At 41.9% G+C, this 13,331-nt stretch overlaps 1 protein-coding gene across 1 annotated transcript in view; it reads left to right on the forward strand.

The window, feature by feature from the left end:
• Positions 1-221: 221 nt before the first annotated feature.
• The window catches only part of alg3 (ALG3 alpha-1,3- mannosyltransferase), a 41,977-nt gene continuing 28,867 nt past the window's right edge, over positions 222-13,331 (forward strand). The window contains exons 1-2 of the mRNA XM_084332883.1: positions 222-424; positions 1,493-1,592. Coding sequence (XP_084189009.1) covers positions 226-424; positions 1,493-1,592 — 299 coding nt within the window. The 5' untranslated portion in view covers positions 222-225. The remainder of the gene's footprint in view (positions 425-1,492; positions 1,593-13,331) is intronic.

Genomic DNA, 13,331 nt, shown 5'->3' on the forward strand with positions numbered 1-13,331 from the left:
TAATTATAGAACTAAGGAGGGCAGTAATGCGCCATGTTGCGTTTACACTGCCGAAAGAAGAAGTAGAAGAAGAAGAAGAAGAAGAAGAAGAAGAAGAAGAAGAAGAAGAAGAAGAAGAAGAAGAAGAAGAAGAAGAAGAAGCGCGCATGCGTCGCGGCCTCTCTCTCTCTGCTGCGTCTATACTTTTCTCTGCTCCACCACGTCGCTGAGCTCGAGCCGTTAAACATGGCCGCAGGAGGAGGAGGTGTGAGGAGAAAGTCTCCCGGTGCTCCACCGCCGTCTTCCCCGGTGTGGGGGACACTGCGCACACTGTGGCAGGAGAAGCATTTAATCCTCTTCAAGGCCGAGTATACACTACTGGTCGCTTCTATCCTGTGGTTCCTAGAAATCGGCATCAATATATGGGTCATACAGAAAGTAGCGTGTAAGTAAAAAATAAATACTTAGCCGCACGGCTATTTAGCATGCTAGCATGTTTTGCCTCCGCTTTGACTAGCCCCATGCTCGCTAGTTAGCATCAGAGCTAGCATTAGCCGCACGGCTAGTTAGCATGCTAGCATGTTTTGCCTCCGCTTTGACTGTAGCCCCATGCTCACTAGTTAGCATCAGAGCTAGCTAGCATTAGCTACTGCTGCCACCTGTCAAACGGTGACTTTACTGCCGCTTCGTGAGTCACTACTAACGGCGTTAGGTACGTCCATCCCGTGGTGTTTTATCATGTGCTCTCTAACACATATAGATATATAATATAAACATCTATTGCTCTGACATTAGCGTTGCTGCTGTCACAACAGGACAGGGCACTAACTTTTCATCCACTGGCCGAATTGGCCGATTGATTGATTGAAAACTTGTATTAACAGATTGCAGAATGGGTACAATACAGTACAGCTCACACAATTGTTAAGGGGATGCAGACCAGAGAAAGACTTTCGACTTGTTTACATCAGGGTCCCCCATTTTCAATTCATCATAACATATGTGACATACATGACATACAGATAGAAAGAAGCATTTCATGCAAAAGTATTCTGTATTTCTGTATGACAACTAATAAAGAAACTTGAAACTTGAACTTGAACAGATACAGATATAATAATCTAATCTATTCATGATATTTATGACATACATGATATACAGTACTACTGTTACATTTGTGACATACAAGATATGCAAATATACAGTACTGTTAAACAGATCCTAACAGTATGAATACAGACTCATCAGCTGTTCATTATCAGCCAACTTGAAATCTAGACTAGAGTAGATGGGAGGTTCCCACCTTGGTTGCTATTCTCAGCATTAATTAACGTTAGCCGTTTTACCATGTAAATGTCCTCATTTGACCTGTTATTAAGTGTGACCTAATAATCCTAAATAATCAAATCACTGGCCATGACTGTCGGATGTGTTTCAGCATAATTGGGTGTTATTACCCCTCATTAACGTGAATGACCTTTTTCCTTCCGTGGCTAATTTCTCCGTTCTGCAGACACGGAGATAGACTGGAGAGCCTACATGGATGAGGTGGAGGGAGTCGTTAATGGTACCTATGACTACACCCAGCTCAAAGGAGACACCGGCCCCTTGGTGTGAGTGTTTCATGATGGCCCACAGTGGATCATCAAGCCACACACAACATCCAGCCAATAGTAGGATGAATTTAAAAGTTGCACTATGTATTTTTGGGGGAGACATTTGTTTACGTGCAGTAGGACTAATCGGTCAGCCGTACTGTATTATACCCATTCTGCAATCTGTTAAATAAAGTTTTCATTCATTCATGGTATAGGCTAACATTTGACCATTACCTATACACCTAACAGCATATATTGATTGAAAACTGTATTAACAGATTGCAGAATGGGTACAATACAGTACGGCTCAATACACACAATTGTTAACCCATTCAGTGCCAACCACGAGTTTAGTTGGGTTAACTCGCCATGCATTCCGTGCCAATCACGAGTATACTCGGGTTTTAATCGTTATTTCTTTTATTAGCGATATCCATTCATTTTTTATCCATCCAGCCTGACGTTATCATTGGGAATGGGTCTGAGCTTGCAAAGGGCAAATACCGACGCCTATCGTCTCCTGGATGGTATTGCACATCATTGGATTGGATTGGCTGGGACTGTGCATCAGAAAAAAAACTCCAGTCCGGGGTTTCCCTTCTCGGGCAAGCAGTATCGTGTTACCACATTCACTGGCGAGGCTGGGAGCAGGGTCGATTATGTGTTTTGGACTATAACGTTGGATCAATAAACGCGATCAATATTTGGAATGGCGATCAGGAATTGGATTAATCTTTTTGCAGAACATCTGATGTGAGGTCTTAATCGGATGTTTTTTTCTCCGCCATCGGAGCGTGTGTGTGTGGGTGACGTTAGCGCTGACCAAGTCATGGATAATCGATTTTTCAGCCCGCTTCTCTAGCGTGCATAAGGACATATACTATCGATAATCTAGCGTTTATTTGAAAACTATTCATAAATCAGCCGAAAAATTACGTGTTTTGTGTATTCCACTAAAGGGCTATTATCGTGGATTTATCTGGAATTACTAGAAATCTCAAACTATACTCGTATTCAAAACGGTATAAAACGGAAATGTACCAATGAAAAAACAATCCGTTTCATTAGGGCTGGGCGATATGGCCAAAAACGTTATCGCGATAAAATTATAAAATTATTTTCATATAACTCGATATCGATAATTATCGCCGATATAATGTCTGTCAAGTTTAATTAACTTCTTATGCCCGGCGCCGATGGACGGCCTATTAATAGACTTGTTTTTCTGCTGCGAATGTCTCGAGTTGATGTCGTCATCAGTCCGCGCACGTTAGCAGTTAGCCAGAGCGAGCAGTGTATCCCATGACAATGTACTAACTATCACCATAAAATACTCTGTTCCGCCCCAATACATTGCAACGACGTCCACCTTATACCACACACTACTATAACCGTGGCATCAGAATTCACGCCACACACATACTCGGCACGTAAATATATAAAATAGCGCCGTGCAAGCTAATTATCCTAGCCAGCCAAACTATAAAATTGCGCCGTGCAAGCTAATTATCCTAGCCATCCATATTTCCAATGTACTAAATATCCCTAAAATACTCTGTTCCGCCCCAATACATTGCAACGACGTCCACCGTATACCACACACTACTATAACCGTGGCATCAGAATTCACGCCACACACACACTCGGCACGTAAATATATAAAATAGCGCTGTGCAAGCTAATTATCCTATCCAGCCAAACTATACAATTGCGCCGTGCAAGCTAATTATCCTAGCCAGCCATATTTCCAATGTACTAAATATCCCTAAAATACTCTGTTCCGCCCCAATACATTGCAACGACGTCCACCGTATACCACACACTACTATAACCGTGGCATCAGAATTCACGCCACACACATACTCGGCACATAAATATATAAAATAGCGCCGTGCAAGCTAATTATCCTAGCCAGCCAAACTATAAAATTGCGCCGTGCAAGCTAATTATCCTAGCCATCCATATTTCCAATGTACTAAATATCCCTAAAATACTCTGTTCCGCCCCAATACATTGCAACGACGTCCACCGTATACCACACACTACTATAACCGTGGCATCAGAATTCACGCCACACACACACTCGGCACGTAAATATATAAAATAGCGCTGTGCAAGCTAATTATCCTATCCAGCCAAACTATACAATTGCGCCGTGCAAGCTAATTATCCTAGCCAGCCATATTTCCAATGTACTAAATATCCCTAAAATACTCTGTTCCGCCCCAATACATTGCAACGACGTCCACCGTATACCACACACTACTATAACCGTGGCATCAGAATTCACGCCACACACATACTCGGCACATGAATATATAAAATAGCGCCGTGCAAGCTAATTATCCTAGCCAGCCTTGAGTCCTACCTCTCTACCCAGAGGTGCAGCGCGGGCCTCCTTCGCTCTCGGCCATCTCCTTCACTGATTGGTTGTTAGTGCGTGTGCTCATATCCAAGCTTGGAAAATCTATATATCGAAACTTTGCGACCACGTTTCATGTTTATTTCGAGGAAATAATTTATCGCGATAGTTATCGTTTTATCGCCCAGCCCTACGTTTCATACATGTTGACTGCAAGCAAGTCATTGATAAGCGACGGGTGTATTAGACCCATAGCCATCATTTAAGATATAGTTTATGCATTCGCAAATATCCCCGTCCTCCCATTGACTTCAGTGCTGGCACGCTAGACCTAATTTGGTCATATGGGCATGGCCCGGAATGAGTTAAGGGGATGCAGACCAGAGAAAGACTTTCGTCTTGTTTACATCAGGGTCCCCCCATTTTCAATTCATAATGACATTTATGACATACACAACATACAGATATGTAAGGGATAATGTATAGCTACGAGGTCATTGTCGCAAAATTGACACTGAGTTTAGAATACAGAGGCGCCTCGCAGAGGTGTTCTAAACGTAGTGAAGGTCAATTATTTTGCGACAATGACCGAATATAGCTATACATTATCCCGCTTATTACATGGCTAACTTACTAACAATATACCTACCGTAATTCCTCTAATAGTAACCGGTATTCAATTAAAAACCGGGTCTCTATTAATGACCGGGTGCGCTGTTGAGCTAAGCAATTATAAGCCGGCCTCCTAATACAAGCCGGGTTTCATGTATATTAGAGGAATTACGGTATTTCCCTCAACGGATTTACCATAGGCAATATATTTGGTTATTGTTGTTATTTGCTGGCCTGGCTGTGCAGTAAATACCATATAATGGTATGGTGTTAATGTTTACCAAGAGAGTAAGCCTACCTCAGAATTGTATAAAACGAAGTTATTATTATTATTATACCAGTATTGTGATTGCACTATTTTACTTTATTTAACTTTTTTTGACCACCTGTAATTGCGCCGTTTACTGCCGTATTTCATACAGTACTTGGTTTCAATAAATGAACCCAGTACATTTTACTGGGTTCAAACTGACACAAAATGTTGATTTATTCATTATGATCCGTTTAAAAATTAGAAATATAGGCCTCTCTCTTATACATGCCTCCTCCTAATACAAGCCTGGTATCCGCTACAGTTGAAACAAATACAAGCCGGGGTTACTATTAGAGGAATTACGGTAATTCATTTTACACCATCGACAAGACGAGATCAAATGCAGACGCAGTTGTTCTGTGGCTCCGTCCGCTGTCAGCCCAAATAAAGTTATTATTATCGCCGGCAGCCGGCAGGTGTGTGGACTGATTGCACTGATGCAGTGTGTGTCAGTGGGCTTGATTGCTCCAGCTGCGAACAGCGGTCATTATTGCCAATAATCACCGGTGATTATTGCGCGTTGCCCATGACATGGACATTTACAGGGGCCAGTTTAGAATTGCAGCCTCCCGTAGGTGCTCTGTGTTTCATTACACATTACATGTATGTGTGAATGCTTACCAACTGTCTCGCCTGTTTTATTGCAACACTACTATCACCGACATCTAAGAAGGGAGTTCCCCCCTTGAACGGCCCTTCTAGACTAGGCAGAATTTCAGAAAATGTGCTTGTATAAAGTGCTGAAGGCATTTCGTGTTTATTTTTGGTACACAACATTTCTAGGGGTATTAAGGGGTGCTGAATCCAAATCTGCTGTATACCAAGCAAAAAAATGTCAAATAAGGCCTCAAAATTGAGAAATCCAACATGGCCGCCAGCACCAGGCCCTCTCTCCACAAAAACAGGTGCTAAACCCACAGTTTTTATTCTACTGACATGAAACTTTGCACAGAATATCTGCACCTATGGAGGAATAAAGGAATAGGAATATAGCTGGGGTCCAACCATGAGTAACAGGGTGTTTTTGACTGTCTAACTGTAATCTTTGTATAGGCGAGGATTAAAAAAAAAAATTACATTTCTTCAGTGTTTGCAGGAATACTACAGCAACATTAGAATCCCCCAAGTCTTAGCTTTCTTCAGGTACGAAGTTTATGCAAGTAGCTCTTATTAATCTGGATATATAAGCATTTTAATGTAAGCATGCTGTTTTAGGCGAATTTTCTAAAAATAAATGGTGGGGCTTAGGGCTGACATTTTGGGCAGTGCTGAGCTGGGTTACTTTCCTCCAGTGTATTTGTCCCCCGGCCCCACCCAATGGCCCCATGCTACCCATGCTACCCATGCTACCCATGCCACACACACACACACACACATGCACACAAAAAAAAATCGAAGTACATTTTTTTTTTTTTTTTTAATTATTTTTGGAAAAGATTTTTTTTTTTAACTTCGATTTTTTTTTTGTTCGAAGCTTGTGCCATCGAACGAAGCTTCGAAGTATTTAAGACAGCCCTAGTGGGGCTTAATGAGTTAAGTGTGACTACACAAGGTACAAACCTGAATTAAATGTGCTTTTGTAAGTTTTCTTACATACATTAACAAGGACGTAGGCACACCGGAGATTCAAGAATCCATACTTGGCGCAGAACACCTTGGACAGGCACAACTGAACATGTTTGTGGACAAACGTTTGTGTGAACCTCCAGATAGTGACCAGCAGCTGAACCTGAAATCACCCATTCGAAAGAACAAAGCCAAGACATTTGCCTCTTTGTATGAAGTTGTGCAACTTTCCAAGAACAAGCAAAACACCATCAAAGTGGACAGGCAGATTCTACAAAGGCTCATCACAGCTTACAGAGCAGGTCGTAAGGTAGAAGACCACCAACAAGTCTGTGTTAGCAAATATACTGACGAAACAAGTAAAAACCCCTGCAGATCTTACCCTTCAGGGACCCAGCTGCCTGGTCATTGATGGCCAAGCTCTGGTAATGGCACTCGGAAAGCCACCTGACACTACAACATTTGGTGACTATGCCAACAAGTTCACTGACACCGTGTTGAAGATGGGAGCAAAATACCAGAGGGTAGATGTCGTCTTTGACAGATACCATGACCAATCCATCAAAACAGGCACAAGGGTGAAACGCAAACAGCGCCACAGACCAGTACGTCGTGAAATCAAAAACAAGTCTTTTCCACTTCCTGCCGATTGGTCGAGCTTCATGGCCCTTGAAGACAACAAATCAGATATCGCTCAACTACTCTCAAACCACTTGATGGAACACAGCCCGGATGATGAACCTGTAGTTGTAGTATCAGGGAGGTTTGTTATGATTAATTGAAAATGGGGGACCCTGATGTAAACAAGACGAAAGTCTTTCTCTGGTCTGCATCCCCTTAACAATTGTATGTATTGAGCTGTACTGTACTGTACCCATTCTGCAATCTGTTAATAAACTTTTCAATCAATCAATCAATCAATCAATCAATCAATGCTGAAGCGACAACTGTCAAGTCAACAGATCCAGATCTTGAAGTCTCCTCTCTGAGTGCTGACCATGAGGAAGCTGATACACTTCTGATACACTTCTGATTTTCTCATCCAGGCTCCAGTGTAAACAATCGTCATGTCAACGCGTGACACAGATGTGCTGCTTCTACTCTTGGCTCACTATGACAGAATCCGATGTACACGTCTCTACATGAAAGCTGGGACATCGAAGGATCCAAAATATTTTCCAGTACATGACATTAGAAAGCTACTATCTGATCAACTGGACACAATCCTTGCCTTCCATGCCCTCACCGGATGTGACAGTGTGTCCCAGTTCAGTGGTCACGGAAAGAAAACAGCCTGGCAGGTGTTCGAGCACCATCACACTGATCTTGCTGGCCTTGGGAAGGGCCCTTTCACAGAAGATCTTGTGACATCAACAGAGAGATTCATCTGCAAGATCTATGGTGTGCCTGAGGTGGATACGTGCAACAAAGCAAGAGTCAAGTTATTCTGCAAAGGCCATCCACAAGAGACTCTGCCACCAACCTCGGATGCAGTGAAGCTCGGCATTCAATACCATAGTCTCCTCCAAACTCATAGCCAAGCTCAGGGACTTGGGCTTGAACTATGACCTCTGCCAGTGGGTCTTGGACTTCCTGACGGGCAGACCCCAGGTGGTGAGAGCAGGCAACTGCACCTCCTCATCCATCACTCTCAACATAGGGGCCCCCCAGGGCTGTGTCCTGAGTCCCCTCCTCCACTCCCTGTACACACATGACTGTGTGGCACAGCGGAACAACAACACAATCATCAAATTGGCTGACGACACAGTAGTGGTGGGCCTGATCTCTGCAAACGACGAGAGGGCCTACCTGGAAGAGGTTAAGGTTCTAGCGGGATGGTGTCAAGAGAACAGCCTCTCCCTGAACGTCAGCAAAACAAAGGAGATGATTGTGGACTTTAGGAGGTCGGGGTCAGGGACTACAGCCCCCTCAGCATTGACGGGGCACCGGTTGAGAGAGTGAACAGTTTTAAGTACCTCGGAGTCCACATATCCGAGGACTTGACATGGACCACACACATTGACAGTGTTATCAAGAAGGCACGACAACGCCTCTACTTCCTTAGGTGCTTAAGGAAGTTCAACGTGAGTCAGAAGATCCTCAAGAACGTACTCATGCACAATAGAGAGCATCCTGACTGGCAATATCACCTCCTGGTTTGGGAATAGCACCGCACAAGACCGCAGCAGACTACAGAGAGTGGCCCGTTCAGCCGAACGCACAATTGAAGGTGGGCTTCCCACTCTCCAAGACATTTACAACAAGCGGTGCATGGGCAAGGCTAAGAGAATAATCAAAGACTCCAGCCACTCAAACAACTGCCTCTTTGAACTGCTGCGGTCAGGCAAGTGATACCGGAGTCTCATGGCAAGCACAGAAAGACTCAGAAGAAGCTTCTATCCCCAGGCCATCAGGATGCTCAATGAATGAACAATGAACAATAAGCAAACCATCAACACACCCACAGCGCACATACACTCACTTAAATAAACAACACACTGTAGCACCAACTTTACCACTTTAGACACACTTTACACTTTATATTCATTCTCATTCCTTATTGCACCTCACCACTACAAGGTGGCACCACAAGCTAAGCTATACCTCACCATTTTTGTACCAGCTGTACATACTGTATATATAGATACACTGAACAATTTAGTTGTTTACACTTGTTTACACTTGTTTACGTACTTGACTTCTTGACTTTCTATTTTATACTTATTATACTTATTTTATACTATCTTGTTATTATCTAGCACACTCTCAGGAGCAACACAGAAAGAAACATTTCATGCAAAGTATTCTGTATGACAACTAATAAAGAAACTTGAACATTCACTTATATTGATATGGTAAAATAATCTTTATATATTATATAATCTATAATTTGCATAAATGGCATGTTGATTAAAAAAATGCAAGAGAAAATAGTTTGATGAATAAATCCATGGCCTGGGATCATCCTGCTTTTCTTTCTTATTTGGTTGATGAGTTATGCATCAATAACGACCACCGTTTCTGCTATAAATATGAGTTTCAAGCAACATTTTCACAACTGATCTAAAATCAGGATATGATTTTAAATTCCTCATGTATGCAAACATATAAAAACACATTTCATTCATGTTTCTACCTTGTTTATAGTCAAAAAGATATGCACTTAAATAGATGTCAGCCTGGCGCTGGCGGCCATGTTGGATTTCTCAATTTTGAGGCCTTATTTGAGCTTGGTATACAGCAGATTTGGATTCAGCACCCCTTAATACCCCTAGAAATGTTGTGTACCAAAAATAAACACGAAATGCCTTCAGGGTTATGATTTTCTGAAAATTGACCCAGTCTATTCTAAGGTTTCTCCTCCACATTGCCTGTGGTGCATTTTTTCCTATTGCTAGGTTTTAGTGAGTTTTTCCTTACCTTCGCCTGGTATGTCTGGGAGTGTTGCATTCATTTACTTTATTTATTTAAAAAATGTTGGACTTCATGGTGTTTTTTGTTTTGTTCTTGATTTATTGTGATGTTTCTTCTTGACTTGTTTAAAGGGGACATGCATTATAATTTATAATGGCTTTTTTTCTGTGTTTAGCATGGTTTTATAGTAATAGGGGTTAGTATCAATGGGTCTGTCTCTAATTACCATATTCACTCATCAGTCTAGTCTCGAGTTCACAAGATCTTCCCTCACTCAACTAAGCTGTTCTGATTTGACGGTATTGTTGAATAGGGTACTGATTTGCATAACTAACGCCCCCTCTATGGTTGACAGCGACAGCAGAGCGAGTGGAAAATCTTCACTTCCTCAAACAGAGCGAGGCAGAGAGAACATAGTGTAACCCGACACTTCCTCAAACAGGTTTTTTTTTTTTTAAACTTCATTTTTTAGCTTTTATCGCTTTTCTGGTCAAGTATGACCGACAGATGTAGGGTGAAACGGGAGAGAGAGCAGGGGAAGACATTCGGCAAATGACGGCGAGTCCGGGAATCGAACTCTGAGTCAACCAGGTCCGTGACGCAGCACGGTATTCTGCGACGCAGCGCGGTACATGGTGTGCTACTTGAGCACCCCCCTCAAACAGGTTTTGACTGCGAGCAGGGAGCGGACGAGCGAGAGAGAGGGAGAGAGATGGAGAGAGAGAGAGAGAGAGAGAGACCAGTCTTCTCTCACACACGCAGCGTTTACACAGTGCTCCGTGTGTCCCTCTATCTCTCTCTCTCCCTCGCAGTCGAGCACCAGCATATCACTGTAATATCTGCGCATGCTCTCACGCGCACGCTCGTATTCCGATCCGTACAATAATAATCACAGGGGTATATATTGTCATTTGAAACAAGTTACCAATGCATTGTCCTGTGGGATTATGCCCCCCCGCGGCAACATTTATTAGTATCCCCCTCAGTAGGGCTGCCGCGGTATTGATTATTTTTCCTTACCGCACAAATTTGCAAAGCTATTGAAACCGCTGCGGTAACCGCAAAAAAAATAAAAAAAATGTAATGCATTTTTATTAATTTTAGTAGTAGTCTATTCTTTATAGCATAGGTGTCAAACTCACGGCCCGCAGGCCAAATCCGGCACGCCACGTCATTTGATGTGGCCCCCCAAGAGCTCAGATAAAAAAAAAAATAATAATAATTTACATTAATATTAGGTTAAAAAATAGCAGTGTTAAAATAATTGTGGGTTAATGCGTTAATAAAGCTTTAACTTTGACAGCCTTAGTTATTACACATTCTTACACATACATGTATGTTGAACATCTGAGGTAACAAAGGAAAAAAGCCAAAAGCACTTACTCCTCAGACATTCTTTGACAATTTTACAGCCCAAAATACAAAAAAGATCCAGGCGGAATAGGTAACAAAGGGTTGAAGAAATATTGTCTGAACTGTCGGATGCAAACTGGCTGTGTGACATAACCGAGCATCTCGCTCAATTGAATAAGAAGCTGTAGGGACGCAAACAAGTCCCACCCAAAACTTTACCAATATAGTTGTGAACTGAGACAACCCTTATTTTGTTATTTTTGAGTACAGTTACAGTTGTGTGTTCATGCAGACACATAATAGCAATTTCATTACGAATTGAAAATGGGGGACCCTGATGTAAACAAGTCGAAAGTCTTTCTCTGGTCTGCATCCCCTTAACAATTGTGTGTATTGAGCTGTACTGTACTGTACCCATTCTGCAATCTGTTAATTAAAGTTAATTAAACTATCTTCCATTAGTTGGATGTATGGCCTCTGCAAGGTTGTGTGCAGCCATTTGTTTGTGTAACATCTGCTACATCTGTCCCACGTGTTCTTTGCAGCTCACAGTTGTTAGTTCTGCCCCTCTTGACTGTGACAAAAAGGTTTTGAACAAACTTAATGTCATAGCTTGTATTTGATGATATTCTTCTTTGTTATTTACTTGAATGGTTTGATCATTGATTGGTGGAGTAATATGGGGTTCTGATAAACTAAAATTATTTGTTAAAATAACATAAGCTAAAATTTTTACATTTATGCAAATGAATATGCAATATGTATAACTTGAATAAGTAATAAATACAGAAACACCATGTTTAACAATATGTAAATGTGTAGCTACATTTATTTTACATTACATTAACATTTATACGGTCTTTGGCCCTTTGAGGGCAACCATAATGCTGATGTGGCCCTCTGTGAAAATGAGTTTGACACCCCTGCTTTATAGCATATAGCCTGCCTCTAGTCTAAATGTCTATCTTTAGAGGATGACTTTGCAGCATGAATATTGTTTGGGATTTGGCAAGCACGCATTCGTTATTGAAAGTGAAACACAGACAACATAGGCTACTGAACAGTGAACACTGTTTATTGACGCTTGCAGTGAGGTACAACGTGAGGCTCACTCGAGGTAGACGGTGGACCAGGGTTTCCGTTAGAATTTTTTTTTGCAGGTCTGAGTGTCCGGTAGATTTCAATCTACCGGACAAATGGGATAAATTCCGGTCAGAGTTTATTGAGCTTAAAAACAATTGATAGGCCTATATAAAGAATGACATCATCAAGGCATTTATAATATTTTAACTTAAAACTAGGCTACTTTTGCGTATATACAGTCATTAATATATTCCAAATAAAATAAGTCCCTCGAGACTTCGTGCTGCTGCCGACTTGAGGTGTCGGTGGGCAGTCTGCCCGACCTTAATAAACAGCAGTCTGTTATAATCACATTTTTATGAGCTAACGAATTCCGTTATATTGGACATTTGTATTAATTATATCAAGCGAAGAACTGAGAAATTTGGCAGAGAGAGACGGCAACATTATCGTGGGTTTGCGCCGTGATGTATATCTCCACCTCCCAACGACTTGGTGCTGCTCATAATGTCCGGTGAAAATAATTCCCTCTAAGCACAATTTGATTATTTGAATTGTATTAAAATAGGCTAAAATTAAATAGCCTATGCGATGAACGAAACAATCATTACATTTGTCGTTGCTTCACCAAGCAGCCGGTCTAATAATGACAACCTGTGTTGTCAGCGCGAGCTGGCTGCTGATATATTTACGTGAAGCATGGAGCAGGCAGAGCAGAGCAGCGGTGTCGGCAGCGCCCCCACCCAACAGCTGAATTGCCAATGGCTGAATTGGAGTACTGCACCCTGCCAAGCCATGCTTCTCGCAAATATATCAGCAGCCAGCTCGCGCTGACAACAAACAGGATGTCATTATTAGACCGGCTGCTTGGTGAAGCAACGACAAACGTAATGATTGTTTCGTTCATCGCATAGGCTATTTAATTTTAGCCTATTTTAATACAATTCAAATAATCTAATTGTGTTTAGAGGGAATTATTTTCACCGGACATTATGACCGGAGAGATTAAATATGTCGGACTTCAACAGATTTTGCCGGTCAAATACCGGTA

The sequence above is a fragment of the Notolepis coatsorum genome, assembly GCF_963971535.1.
Source record: "Notolepis coatsorum genome assembly, chromosome: 17".
Lineage (NCBI taxonomy): Eukaryota > Metazoa > Chordata > Actinopteri > Aulopiformes > Paralepididae > Notolepis > Notolepis coatsorum.